Source organism: Cotesia typhae, unplaced genomic scaffold, assembly GCF_013202065.1.
Source record: "Cotesia typhae breed Kobodo isofemale line unplaced genomic scaffold, CoteBio_Ctyphae scaffold_13, whole genome shotgun sequence".
In the NCBI taxonomy this organism is placed as follows: Eukaryota; Metazoa; Arthropoda; class Insecta; order Hymenoptera; family Braconidae; genus Cotesia; species Cotesia typhae.
In genome coordinates this window covers 15,193,433-15,206,525 of record NW_027423774.1, presented here as the reverse complement: position 1 = coordinate 15,206,525, position 13,093 = coordinate 15,193,433, and the positions used below count along the sequence as shown (strand labels likewise).

At 29.1% G+C, this 13,093-nt stretch overlaps 3 protein-coding genes across 8 annotated transcripts; 1 reads left to right on the top strand and 2 right to left on the bottom strand.

The window, feature by feature from the left end:
* Positions 1–870: 870 nt before the first annotated feature.
* Positions 871–4,640, bottom strand: LOC141535244 (uncharacterized). The gene is made up of 6 exons (XM_074255095.1): positions 4,510–4,640; positions 4,072–4,423; positions 3,881–3,964; positions 2,966–3,099; positions 1,639–2,200; positions 871–1,553 (listed from the first exon to the last, which is right to left on the bottom strand). The coding sequence occupies exons 2-6, from the start codon at positions 4,132–4,134 to the stop codon at positions 1,260–1,262; spliced, it is 1,137 nt and encodes a 378-aa protein (XP_074111196.1). The 5' UTR covers positions 4,135–4,423; positions 4,510–4,640; the 3' UTR covers positions 871–1,259.
* Positions 4,641–4,889: 249 nt separating this feature from the next.
* On the top strand, positions 4,890–7,558 carry LOC141535247 (PH and SEC7 domain-containing protein-like). 3 transcript variants are annotated; one of them, XM_074255103.1, is made up of 3 exons: positions 4,890–5,114; positions 5,225–5,979; positions 6,230–6,731. In XM_074255103.1, the coding sequence occupies exons 2-3, from the start codon at positions 5,963–5,965 to the stop codon at positions 6,576–6,578; spliced, it is 366 nt and encodes a 121-aa protein (XP_074111204.1). In that variant the 5' UTR covers positions 4,890–5,114; positions 5,225–5,962; the 3' UTR covers positions 6,579–6,731. The 3 variants fall into 3 exon arrangements, with proteins under 3 accessions (XP_074111204.1, XP_074111205.1, XP_074111206.1); XM_074255104.1 differs by having other exon boundaries at positions 4,890–5,148; XM_074255105.1 differs by adding an exon at positions 7,113–7,558 and having other exon boundaries at positions 4,892–5,979; positions 6,230–6,423.
* Positions 7,559–9,224: 1,666 nt separating this feature from the next.
* LOC141535245 (uncharacterized) lies at positions 9,225–12,820 on the bottom strand. Of its 4 annotated transcripts, XM_074255099.1 has the most exons (5): positions 12,338–12,820; positions 11,105–12,259; positions 10,864–11,010; positions 9,821–10,104; positions 9,225–9,745 (listed from the first exon to the last, which is right to left on the bottom strand). In XM_074255099.1, the coding sequence occupies exons 3-5, from the start codon at positions 10,911–10,913 to the stop codon at positions 9,573–9,575; spliced, it is 507 nt and encodes a 168-aa protein (XP_074111200.1). In that variant the 5' UTR covers positions 10,914–11,010; positions 11,105–12,259; positions 12,338–12,820; the 3' UTR covers positions 9,225–9,572. The 4 variants fall into 4 exon arrangements, with proteins under 4 accessions (XP_074111200.1, XP_074111197.1, XP_074111199.1 ...); XM_074255096.1 differs by having other exon boundaries at positions 9,225–10,104; positions 12,338–12,819; XM_074255098.1 differs by having other exon boundaries at positions 9,225–10,104; positions 11,109–12,259; positions 12,338–12,819.
* Between the last annotated feature and the right edge of the window lie 273 nt (positions 12,821–13,093).

The window sequence follows — 13,093 nt, the reverse complement described above, 5'->3', positions numbered from 1 at the left end:
CAATAACTAAAATTAAAAGCGCTAAATTTTAAAAAATACGATCGAAGTATTAAATTATTTAACGATACTGAAGTTAGCGGTCAGCTGTTATTTTGAAAAAATTTTTAACAAATTAATTACAATAAAAAAATGCTTCTAAAAATTTTCACTTGTAATTTTTATTAATTTTCACATGTGAAACTTTTTAATTAAATTTTTTTAATAATTTAATTGACACTGAAGTTGACAGACGTTGAAAATTATTTTAAAATATAACAATGCAATTATTATAAAAATAATTTAATTAAAACTTCAACATGTGAAAATGAATGAAAATTACAAGTTAAAATTTTTAGAAGTATTTTTTTATTGTAATCGGTTTGTTATTAAAATTTTTAAAATTGAAAGCTGACGGCTAACTTCAGCATTATATTTAATTGCTATAAAATTATAAAAAAATTTAATATCTATCAACTTCAGTGTTATATTATTTAAATAAATTTACTTGTTAAAAATGGAAGTTCAGTTTCTTACAGGATTATTCAAATATTTGAAAAATTATTTTATCACCTCAGTGGCTTGAATTCAATAGCAATAGCAATTTCTAAATTAAGAAAAGGAATTAGTTAATAACATTAAAACAAAATTGGCAAACAATGTTAAATTTACTCTAAAAATTTTATTTTAATTTTTCAAAAAAAAAATTTTTTTCAATTACTTTACTATATTTTTAATGTAAAATTATATTGTTTATTATTTTTATATTTCAATAAATGTGAGGTATAATTTTTAGAATAGAATCACTGTGGAAACAATAAATACAATAGATTATTTATTATTTATTTATTACATTAATAAAAATGAATTCTTACACACAAGAAAAACAAATGTTGAAATTATTATTGGCAATAGTTTCACAAAAAACCCAAGTTTTATTAACTTAACAAACTTGTTAACTTAAGTTAACAAAGAATCATCAACGAGTTCATTATAAGTTAAATAACTCGTGTTGGAAAAAATAACTTTCAGATAATTTTATGTGAAATTCTCTACTCAGATAGACGTCCTTCACTATTACAACAATAGAAATACTCTTAACTCTATAAAGAGTTGATAATTTTATCAATTAAATAATTTATAAACACATCATATTTCCATTAAAATGATAAAAAAATCGAAAATTACTTAATTTTTACTATATTAATTGGAAATAAGTATGCTTTCTCACTTAGTTTGGAAATATGAAAAAACTGCAAAAACTGAGGAAAAAATAAAGCAAACTATCTAGGAAATTGATAACCGCTACTAGCATAACCGAGTCCAACCCCTCGTTGAGTATGTGTTGTTGCACGAGCTACTTCATATTGTTGTTCCATGTTATTGAACATTTCTTCCTGTTTCTTTAGAATCTCTGGCTTTTGTCCCGGCGTTGGCGCGATGAGTGCTTCATTTTTTATACCCATTAATCTTTTAAATTTAGCTGAAAGCTTTCCATCTTGATCATGAGTAAATGTCGTTCCCATCCATGTATTTGAACTTACTGCCGGGGTAGCTTTACCTTCTTCTTGCTTTGACTATATATTGAAAATTTCAATGAATCAGCAACAATGGTAGATTAAATAAAAGTAATATAAAAAATAAATTAAACAAAAATCTTACCTTATTAGCCCACAAAAGTTTCCTTTTTTGAATTTGTTCTGCATATTTTCCCTGAGTTGCAGTTGTTAAAGGATTGTAGAAACTTTGTTCATTATGAGTATTTGGATTACTTGCTGTACATTCAGGAGTTTTTAATTCTATGCCAAGTTTCTCTAATTGTGCTAATTTACTTCTTCCTTTTTCTTCGCGATAATTCAATGACCGGGAAGGTAATGAAGAACGATCTTTTGATCTTGATCGAGACCTCGCACGGTCTTTGTCTTTTTGATATGATGAACGTTCGTCCCGATAACGGTCTTTTGTCCGGTCACTTCTAGAATGCCTTTGGTCCCGATCTCTGTATTTAGATCGCCTGTATTTATCTCTTCTACGATCTTCATCGTGATGTCTTTTATCATCATCTCGAGATTTTTTGAAATCTTTATAATCTGAATCACGATGTTTTTTATCACTTGACGATCGGTGACATCTCTCTTCTGAGCTTGGTATACGATAATTTTTACTATTGCTTCGCTTGAGATCCCCTTGAGAGCTTGATTTGTAACGGTCATGATCAGCACGTCTGTAAAATGATTACGTTCTGCAGGGGTATACCACACAGATTCGTATTATTAATCGACTCATGGAACGATTACTATTTGTTTGCAAATAATCATGACAATTTAAGAATGAGTCGCATATTTATTTGTTTTGATGTTAATTATAGATTGTAATTCACAGATATTTAAATGCAATTAAAAGAATTAAAATGTATCCATGAATCTCAATACTGTTTATTTGTATACTTAAATATCATTAAATTTTATATTAAATAAATGTGTTAACAATTATAATTTAACACATAAATTAAATATGTCTTACTATTTATAATACTTTAAATTGTGAATTACGAAATATACTATAATTAAATTATAGTTCATTTTTTAATTAAAATTTAATTAGTTTTGTTTTGTGGAATTTTCGAAAAACTTACGATGAATTCATACGACTTTTTTTTTTTTTTTTAATTAGAAAAATTACTGAAAATTAAAAATTAAATGATTTTTGCTTTTGAAATCGTATAATCAGAACACTACTATTAAACGTTTGAATGTTACTACTAAAATAGTATTAGGTAGTATATTTTTTAATTATATTTTGATGATTAAAAAATATAATACTGACAGCGAATTTAAAACTTTTGAAAATTTTAAGGCTATAAATCAAATTTTATTGAATAATTAATCTTATATTCATTTTTGACGCGTAATATCAATTATAAAATAAAAAAAAAAAAAACGCTTCATAACGCTTTTATTATAATTGAGAGAAAACCAAACCAGCATACCTCTGGTCTGAGGGAGAGCGATGAGAACGTGTAGAATCTGACTTTACAGCACTCAACGTCTGGTGATTCAATATCGGACTACGAGTTCTGTTATCACTTTCCGAATCATCCGAGGAATTATTGTTGTTACTTTCCTAAGTAAAAAAAATAAATAATTAAAAAATGTTCAAATAAATTTAATAAAAAATAAAATATTTGTAAATTAAAATAACCCAAAACCAAGTTGTCGATTATTTTTAACTGGATTTATATGAAGGAACACATTTACATTTGTTAGTCAATATTTCCCAAATACATATATTTTGTTGACTTATTTAAAAATTAACAGAATAATTTCATTTAATTATTTTATTTTTTCATAACTAACAAAGATACTAAAGCTTTTCCAAATAAACTAGTTTTTGTTTTAATTCCTATCGATCTTTCACACTTTTTTACCTTTTGGCAGATTTCCACTACTCACCTATGTCTTCATTAAGAGACTTGGGGGTAGACTCGGTACTCTTGTACAGCATTGACCTTGCCGAGGTGTGGAGATATTGTATCATGTATTGTCAACAGAGCTACGTGTTAATATTCTTTCACGAAATGACACCATTCCCACTTATTTAATATACATTTGTGTAACTAATATTCTAGCTAAGTTCGTTAAAATCTTATATTGATTACCACGAGGTCATGTTTTATAAATATAAGTACCGATAAATTTTCATGATTTTCAATAAGTTTATCAATTAAATACTGAAATTATATAGTAAACAAGAATTCTAAACATAACCTCGTATGAATTTAAACACAGAACCCTGTTTATTACCTATGCTATGCAATAATTGCAAATATCCTAAAATTTTACTATCGTACATCTATTTTAAAACTAAGTCATTAATTAATTCTATAACATGCATTTTTTTATACCTCACTCATATCCATTTGAACTGGATCGTAATTGACATCGCTGGATTTCTTCTCGCGAGTACTACACTTTTTTTCATTTGATATCTGAAATAATTTTTAATAACAAATTAGAACTCTGCAAAAAATATTACTTTTATTTACAGTTGATGAATACACAACTATGAATACTCAACCAAATAAAACCAACTTACTTGAGCGTCACCTGAATTGTTACTATTTTCTCCATCACTGCAATAATTAGCCAAAGAATCCATTGTGCGATTAAAAAACTATAACTGTAGATTTCTTTACTTTATTCTTATAATTAAATGTGAATCTAAACGAATATCTATGTTCAAGTTCAAAGCATCATATGTGTAAGTTGTTTTCAAGTTTACACGACTTGCCTTAGCTCTCTCACAATACTCTGTCTAATTATTTATCGACCTATAGCAGTTTGATGAAATTTTCAAAAAGCATACTTATTATACTTATAACCCACGTATTAAAAGTTCAAGAGAATTTGCTTCAGGATTTTTTCAGTAATATCCAAAATCTCACGAACTGAAATGAATCAAATATTTAGTTAAATACTCAACAATACATTTAAGGTGAATTATTATCAAAAATTGCTATTAATATATCATTACTACGGCTCACTGTATATGGCCCCACTTGAATTTTTTTTTAATTTTTTTCTATTTGAATTATTAGTTCTTCGTTAGTTCTTGATTGTTCGAACATTTAAATTGTTTGTTCGTCTTTTATTTATTTATAATTAATTAAACAAATTTCGATCCTTAAGTTGGCCCCCCTTACCTTATATTTCTACTTTTATTATTGAAATTAATATTTTCTTATTAATTATCATCTGTTCGACCTTTATTGACGTTTGTTCGATTATAAATTTGCAATAATTATTAATTATTCTATATTTTTAATTAGAAATTCGTAATCCTCTTGAGGCTGTGGTGCGCATGCGCACACGTTGTAATATATATCACCGTCATAATAATATCTACGTGTGTCCATGTTGTGTACGTAAAAAAATACTCTTTTTCAGACATCATTAAACAATTACCAATTTAAAAGATTAATTTTTTTCTATAATGGAAGTATTTTAATTAAATTAGTTATTCTATTTTGTTCTCATTGTAAAATATTAACAACATTTTCTGTGTGATTTTAACACTACTTCTTCCGCCAGCCGAGAGCTCCAAAAAAGAGGAGTTTGCCCAGTGGGAGTCTGTGTCTGGTAAGAAATTCACTAAGCACAAGAACACACCGAGGTGGCTATATTAATTTCTGAAATTCGTTTTATTATTTTACAAACTAATTCTATTAACTTGACTTTAACGTTCGAAGCATACATGATGACCGGCGACTTGATACTTAACTTATCGCACACACAACAGAGCTCAGGATTACTGCCAATGTAACAGAAGAAAGTGGACTCGTTGAGGTACAACAATCACTACATCCACTGCCATCACCGCCACAACCATCATCACAACTCGGTGCCTACTAGTCCCAACAATGATGGGCGATAACGCCCTTGTTAACTTACCTTCAGCGTTAGAACGCACCTCATGCTGCCAGAACGATACTTCCCAGTCGTCTTCGTCGTCGATGGGCAGCAATTCTTCGTCTATTGAAGACACCAGCCCTCAGCGGTCTTTGTCACCAGCGTCGCCGACCTCGGTAATGTCCTCGAATTCTGGATCTCGCAGTCGGAAGCTATCAGTAATATGTCCAACCTCGACTACAATAACAAAAAGACAATGGATATACTTAGTGCGCGAAATACTATGATGGTGAGTGATTCGAGTGACAGTGACCCGACAATTCTCGTAAGTGAACCGTCCCAAAAGCGACTTAAAACCGTGTACAGCCAAGAGACAAGTGATCATCACATAGTGATACAAGTCAAAGGCCCTGACAAGGACTCTCTTTCATGAAATAATAGTAATAGCAATAGTAATGGGAATAGTAATAATAATGGTAACAACAGCAACAGTAATTCTGCAGGAAGCCTACGACAAAATCGTCACAGAAGCTTCAGGGAAAATAACGACCGCCCACTTTCCAGCGTGAGTCCTACAAATGCTGTTGGTTATCAGGTATTTTCCTGCTGTCCTTGTCCTCAGGATTCTTTTGTGTTACTTCAACTCGGAACTCTGCATTCTTTTTCTTAATCACCTGCTGGTTTCAGGTCAAAACATGCTTTCACATCTCCGCAAAAAATACTTATCCGATAATTATAATAGCAATAAAAAAAATGATTATTTTTATTTTAATAATTAAATTAAATAATTTTTTCTGGTTATTAATTTATTTTAAATTGAAATTGATAATCTATTTTGTTTCCAGCAACAACTTCTCCAGAGGTGTCGTTGAAGAGTACCTGAAGTACTTCAATTTTGAACGAGACATGCTGGATGTAGCTCTCAGAAAGTTTCTCGCGCAATTCTTGTCAACTAGCGAGACTCAGGAGAGAAAAAGAGTGCTTGTATTTTTTTCAAAAAGATGCATAGACTGTAATCCTGGCTCTTTTAATTCCCAAAGTAATTCATATTACGTTGTAATAATTAATTCATTTTTCATGTTCTCAACAAACTCAATAAAAAAAACTCCATTTGGCAGCCGAAACGGAAGTAGATTTCTTCCTCATACACAGAACAATAATGAAAATTCTACTAAGGGAATAACTCACACTTAATTCCTTTCTATTATTTATTTATTAATTAAATCTTCTAAAATGTTTTAATAATGATGATAATATTCATTCAAACATAACGAATTCACAAAGAAAACATGAATACATGTCACTTTTATATTTATTTATTAATACTCTTGCTTCTGAAAAAAATATTTCGGCAGGAAGGATAATATATATATATATATATATATATATATATATATATATATATATATATATATATATACATTAAAATTATTTTTAAACAATATTTTCCATTTTTTAATTATAAAAAAATAATCTTCAATTTAGCCGATACTTATTTTTGATATAATTTTTGGAAGTTTTTTAAAATGATAAATTACGTAAAAAAAAAGTTTGTAAGAAATTCTACCCGTGATTTCTTTAATTTTTTGCGAGTACAGATTTTTATTTTTCTTTCACTACATTTTAATTAAAAAAAAAATAAAAATTGTTTAACATCAGCCAATTTCAGGATAAAAAAAAATTATATTTACAAACTAATACGTTTTATTAAATTAATTTGGAATTAAGACGAAGATGAATCAGCATCTCAAGTTAAACAGTCAGTCGATGGACCTGCGACATCAACTTCCGGAAATCCATTCCTAGACGTGCCAAATGTTTCTGGTGCCACGAAATTTAAGAAAGGATATGCGTAAACGCTGCTATGACGATAATGGAAAGAAAAATAATTGCATTATAACTTATTTATCATAAACAGGACGATTATTTTGTTATTTAAATTATTGAGTAAAGTTATTACTAAAATCCATTATTGTCTTACTTGAAACAGACTTGGAAGTAATTTATCTCTTCTGAGCGATAAAAAAATATCCTCTGAAAAATGGAATTCTATCTTAACTGCTCAGTTATTTAATATACCTTTTACTATTACGGAAAATTATTTAATAATTATATTAAAATGATTCAAATGTATAAATAAAGAATAATAGTGGTGAATAACGAATAAGAATGAAGCAATGCTTTCTACATTATTTTTATTATTGCTATCTTTATAATTTATTAGACTTCGAACCACTTTTTATTCTCAGTCATTTACAAATTAATTTTTTTAGTTAATTAAGTTCTAAGACTTACAGCTTAAAGCAAACAATAAACTGATAGAGTACATATTCAGAAGCCGTGAGGTAATAAAGTGAAAGTAAGTGTCGACTAGCTATTGATACAGACAGTAAATTGAGGTAAACCAATAAATAAACTATATGGAAATATACTTAAAATTGAAAAACTAGTCAAAGACGGAGAGGCGGAGGAGGTGATAGCAGTGTGGAGCAAAACAGATTGAATTACATCAATATCTCAAAGGAGATTTAATCAGCAGCCAAAATAAAGTCACCAGGTGTAGAAAAGTGGTATAGTTTCATATTTTCAATTGCATCTAGGTTCAGACAAGCGCTATTACTAAAAATGTTATTCCTAAGTGTAATGTTCATATACGCAACTGGAAAAGACAAAAGGTAATCCACTTAAAATACAGAAGAAGAACGTATTACATTATTATATTTATAATAAATAAATAATTTTTATTACTTGTCTTATAAATAAAATAATTAAATACTCCACAAAAACATTAAATAAAATTTTGTTACGTTTAGAATTTTTAAAAATTTTCTTTAAGTTATTAACATAAAGGTACTTAGTTAAAATTGCATGGCACATTATGACATAATCTTAATTTTACATAAAAGTAGTAGTGCTCTTTATCATTTTTAGTAAATTATATCAAATAAAAACATGTAACTTGGTTTTTTTTTAGAGTACAAATTATATTATCACTTCCTCTTCCAAAACATAAAAAGCTCCGTGAGGTTCTAACTCAAAACCAGGACTTACAAATTCAGGTTTAGATTTTAGGTCATTAAACTTTGTCCAAGTGCCCGATAATTTCCTACAGTATGCTAAGTAATGACCAGTGTCATAAGCTGCAATTCCAGATAATCTAAAAATAAATATTGAGGAGTGGTTAATTTTTAAAATTACTTTTACATATATATCATCTCGAGAACAAAATGAAGTATTTTCAACTTACCGGAAACATAAATTACATGAAATTCCATCGTCATTTTGATTATTCAAGCAGATTCTAACAGGAAAATCTCTTAATTTGCCTTTACGTCCAGACTTTTCAGTGGTACATCCACGAATGTCTAATTCGATATATAGATACTGCTTGAGCACGTTCTGACGTGTTTGTTTTCCGAGTTTACAAAGTCGACATGGAATGTCGGAGCCAAAAAAGTGATAAAATTCACGTCATGCGTCTCAGACAACATTTGATGTATAGCTACTGAAGTACCATCAAAATTAATGACAATTTCGTACAAAAAAATATAACCAGTTTTCTCACCACTAGAATCAACTAACCTTTTTACAACACCACCAGTTGCATCAACGCATATAGATGAATATTTCCGGTGTGTACGCTGATATTCATCATATGCTTGGAACTGTGTTGGTGTAGCGTAAAATACATAAAAAGGCGAGTCACCAATCGCTAAAATTGAGTGAACGTAAGTTGGATCAACATTCATTTTGCGAATGGATGAAATCATATCTCTTTTGTCTTGTGGATTTATATTAAGCTCTTTATCACAGACTTCTTTTTTAGCTTGATGCAGTGTATTTGCATTATAAACGAATGGTGAACCAGTATCACCTGGATCCAAAGTTTCTTGGGCTTTCTTTTTTCTCCAAGCAGAAGCACCAATTTTCGTCAATTCTTCTTGCACCTGTGAACGTTCTGTTCCATTTAGCGGCCTTTTAACGTCATCATGTTTAACAAATCTGGTGTCACGACAGAACATTTTGATGTATACAGGTCCAACGTCGCCAGGACAATCTTTAATAACTCCTCTTACTCGATTCTTACAGTTTTTAGCCTTACAATGTCCATTCATTGTCGCATAATTTCTACCATTCTCAGTTATTCGACCTCGTTTAAAGACAAAAGCACATTTTAGATGACACTGCTTAAAAAAAAGCGAATGATATTTTGTTTGTCCACACTCTTGGTTTAAATCCAATATACTTGCGACCTTTATAAACCAAAGGTTCCTGATTTTTAATTTCATTCCAAAGCTCTCTAGAAAGTTCGACAGTAAAAGGTTCTTGCTCATCAACATCATCCTCTTCAGAATCTAAACCTGACATATCATTAACAGCATCATCAGCACTATCTTCATCCTCATTAGTATTATATGAAATGTTAGAGATTTTACCATTTTGATCCAATTTATTTGATTTTTTAGTAGAGTTAGGGTCTAAAATACCACATTGTCTTCTAGCTTCAGTCAAAATATTCCTTCTATCTTCTCGGATATTAGTTCTAACACTACCAAGAGTCCATTTTCCTTTGAGTTCAGAATCTTTCTGAATTAGCTTCCAGACATCAGAATTCCACGGTGGTAGTCCATTTACAAAGTGAGAAATGTATTTTTTTATTACGTTAACAGCTAACTCAACTGATACAACTGATGTTGGTGGCATATTTTTCGAATTATTTCTGTAAAAAAAGAAACAGAATGAGTAATAAGTAAAATTACAAGATAAAAAAAATTAAATGTAATAATAATTAACCTTTCACATTAAGTTTCGTTTATTAGTACTTACACTACATGAGTGTAAAACAATACGTAGATATAATAATATAGCGGTCGCGTTAGTCATTTGTTTAAGAGTAAAAACTACATGTATACTAAATATATCCATAAACTATTATTAATAATAATTAATAAAATATTATTAATAATTAGTAGTTCGTTTTAGAATGAAAAACTTTCGTCGTAAATATGCTATTTATAACAATTTTGGTAAAATTTATTTTTTTTTTAATTGCAAAATTAAGAATTGGTAAAATTTTTTCATGAGAGAATCAATTACTGCTATATCGACGTATGTTATGATAAATTCATAATAAACATCAATTTAATTTTATTGTTATCAAAGGAATTCCTCTTTATCCTTTTCTAAAAAGTTAGTTCTTAATTTCGGTAAACTTTTTATTCGGTTTGTTATTGGTCGTTTAAGGTTATAGCAGGGTTTTCGAATATAATGACGTACCGCGTCTAGTTGTGTAAACAAAACATAAACAATGATGAATCATAATGCCAATAATCTAAGGAACATATGTACTCAAGAATAGATTAATTTGACATTTAATAGATATAAAAAAATCCACGATAATTTTTGCTTGCATCAACATCGAAAATCGCACATCTAAAATAAATTTTTAAAAAGAAAAAAATATTGAAAAAATACTAACCTTTTGCCCATTTTGACGACATTTATCGTAAAATTAATAAAAAATTGCATTAATTTATCATATTGAACAATATATATGAATCTCCTCTTCAGATTTTTTTTTCACTGGCTCCAGTCCTATTTCCATTGTCATTGTTTCTTTCGTTTCCTTATAGCAGCATCAAGTTTTGAATTTAATATAGAAACTCATTACAATTAATAAAGCAAACAAATAAAATAATAATTATTTCTTTTGAACTTACTTACTATTACTTCTTTCGAATACTCGTACATGGACTTGGCATCTTCGACAAGGCTTGTCATCATTTCACTTGAATTCAAGTTCCCTACCTTCTTTAATAGTTGGCTCAAAACAGTTTATGGCTGAGCAGCCCTAATCCATCGTAGGGCTCACTCATCGCAAAAGTTTACTGAATTTTTAACCTTTGAAATACCCATGCTCACCATCCAAGTATGAATCAACAAATTGTGTGCTCGGGGTCAGGTAAGATTGTACAAAAGACTCAGTTCACTGCCTTCGTATGCCAATGGCTACTGTCTTCAATGTTTCTTCAACGCTTCTTAAAAATGGATCTGAATGCATATGAGTTTGATCAGTAATTGTTTTATTATCTTCACAACATAAAATCCCTTTGAACAGCAGCTGTTTAAAGTTTGAAGCAACTATATCATCTTCGTGAAGTCTCGATAAAATCATTGTCAACTGTATCTCGTTAAATTTGGTAAAACATATTTTAACAATATTAACGTCTGTTTACCAAAAAATACGTATGCGTACCGTCAATGATTATCCGTGAAATCGTTAAAAAATAAATTATGTATGCATTCATCGCGGTCGTTCTTTTCTCATTGTTAAATAGTAAGTAGCTGCATCTAGTTGATCTTGATTTTGTTGAAATGCTGACTTGGTGATCTTCTCCTCTTAGGTTTTGACAAATACATTTAGGCTAGCCATTGGACACTGGAAAGTTTTGAAAAGTCACCATTTATGATAGTTGACGACCGTCACGCGATCAAAAGTAAACACCATTTTGCTTATCGAGGATCGATGACTAACGATTTATCTGCCATGAACTGCCATAACTTTCTTCTAACATAGTATCTAATAATTCTTTTGAAATGACATAGTCATTGAATAGTACACTGTAATTCTGCTCCTCTTTATCTCGTATCTGTGGGGCATAAGATTCTCTGTAGTTGAAGCAAAATTTTTCAGGAATTTGTGTCGTAGATTTCCGTTGACTGAATGGAGAACTTGTTGCCCAATAATTAACAGGTATGATGTTAAGGTTAAAATGATTGTTGTTATTTTGTTCAGTGTCGAACCAAGACTGTAAAGCACCATTCCAACAAGTCATTTTGAATTTTACCCAAATTGAATATTAAAAATTATTTAACTGAAATAATAATGATAAAAATTAAACTTTCTTAATTAACTGTTAGTTTTATGTATGACGATATTGTTGAGGTTATACTTTTTCATTTAAAATTTTTTAGAACCTTGTTTTTGTTTTTGTTGTTAATGTTTCACTTGGCTCCTTCGATTCATTATTTGAATTGTTCTGATATTGATGTTGGGTAGTAACTCACTAATCAGATCCATACCTATGATGCTATAATGACAAAATTAAAAATATTAAATTTATTCAACTGGTTAATAATCTTATACATTAATATTAAATTACAAAATATATCACTAAATTAGATAATATTAAACTTATTCAACTTTTGATGATTTTGGATTTGTTATATGACCTAACACTTCAACTTTTAAAAATCAGTATTTTTTTTATTTCTACAGTAGAAATTTGTAAATTGTAAAAATAGAAAATATTGTCAATGTCAGTTCATTGAATTCTGATTCCAAAATCTTACGAACAGATTAGCAAAATGTGTTATGGAATTGGAGTAGTGTTAAAATCACACAGAAAATGTTGTTTATATTTTACAATGAGAACAAAATAGAATAACTAATTTAATTAAAATACTTCCATTATAGAAAAAAATTAATCTTTTAAATTGGTAATTGTTTAACGATGTCTGAAAAAGAGTATTTTTTACGTACACAACATGGACACACGTAGATATTATTAAGACGGTGATATATATTACAACGTGTGCGCATGCGCACCACAGCCTCAAGAGGATTACGAATTTCTAATTAAAAATATAGAATAATTAATAATTATTGCAAATTTATAATCGAACAAACGTCAATAAAGGTCGAACAG

What these genes read in the sequence shown, in the direction of transcription:
- LOC141535245 (XM_074255096.1), bottom strand. Translation starts at nt 10,913, where the DNA reads ATGCAATTTTTTATTAATTTTACGATAAATGTCGTCAAAATGGGCAAA. An exon ending in GTCGTCAAAATGGGCAAAAG is followed by an intron (nt 10,105 to 10,863) that starts GTTAGTATTTTT and finishes CTTTTTTTACAG; the next exon opens with AAATAATTCGAAAAATATGC.
- LOC141535244 (XM_074255095.1), bottom strand. Translation starts at nt 4,134, where the DNA reads ATGGATTCTTTGGCTAATTATTGCAGTGATGGAGAAAATAGTAACAAT. An exon ending in TTCAAATGGATATGAGTGAG is followed by an intron (nt 3,100 to 3,880) that starts GTATAAAAAAAT and finishes TTTTTTACTTAG; the next exon opens with GAAAGTAACAACAATAATTC. An exon ending in AACTTTTGTGGGCTAATAAG is followed by an intron (nt 1,554 to 1,638) that starts GTAAGATTTTTG and finishes TTCAATATATAG; the next exon opens with TCAAAGCAAGAAGAAGGTAA.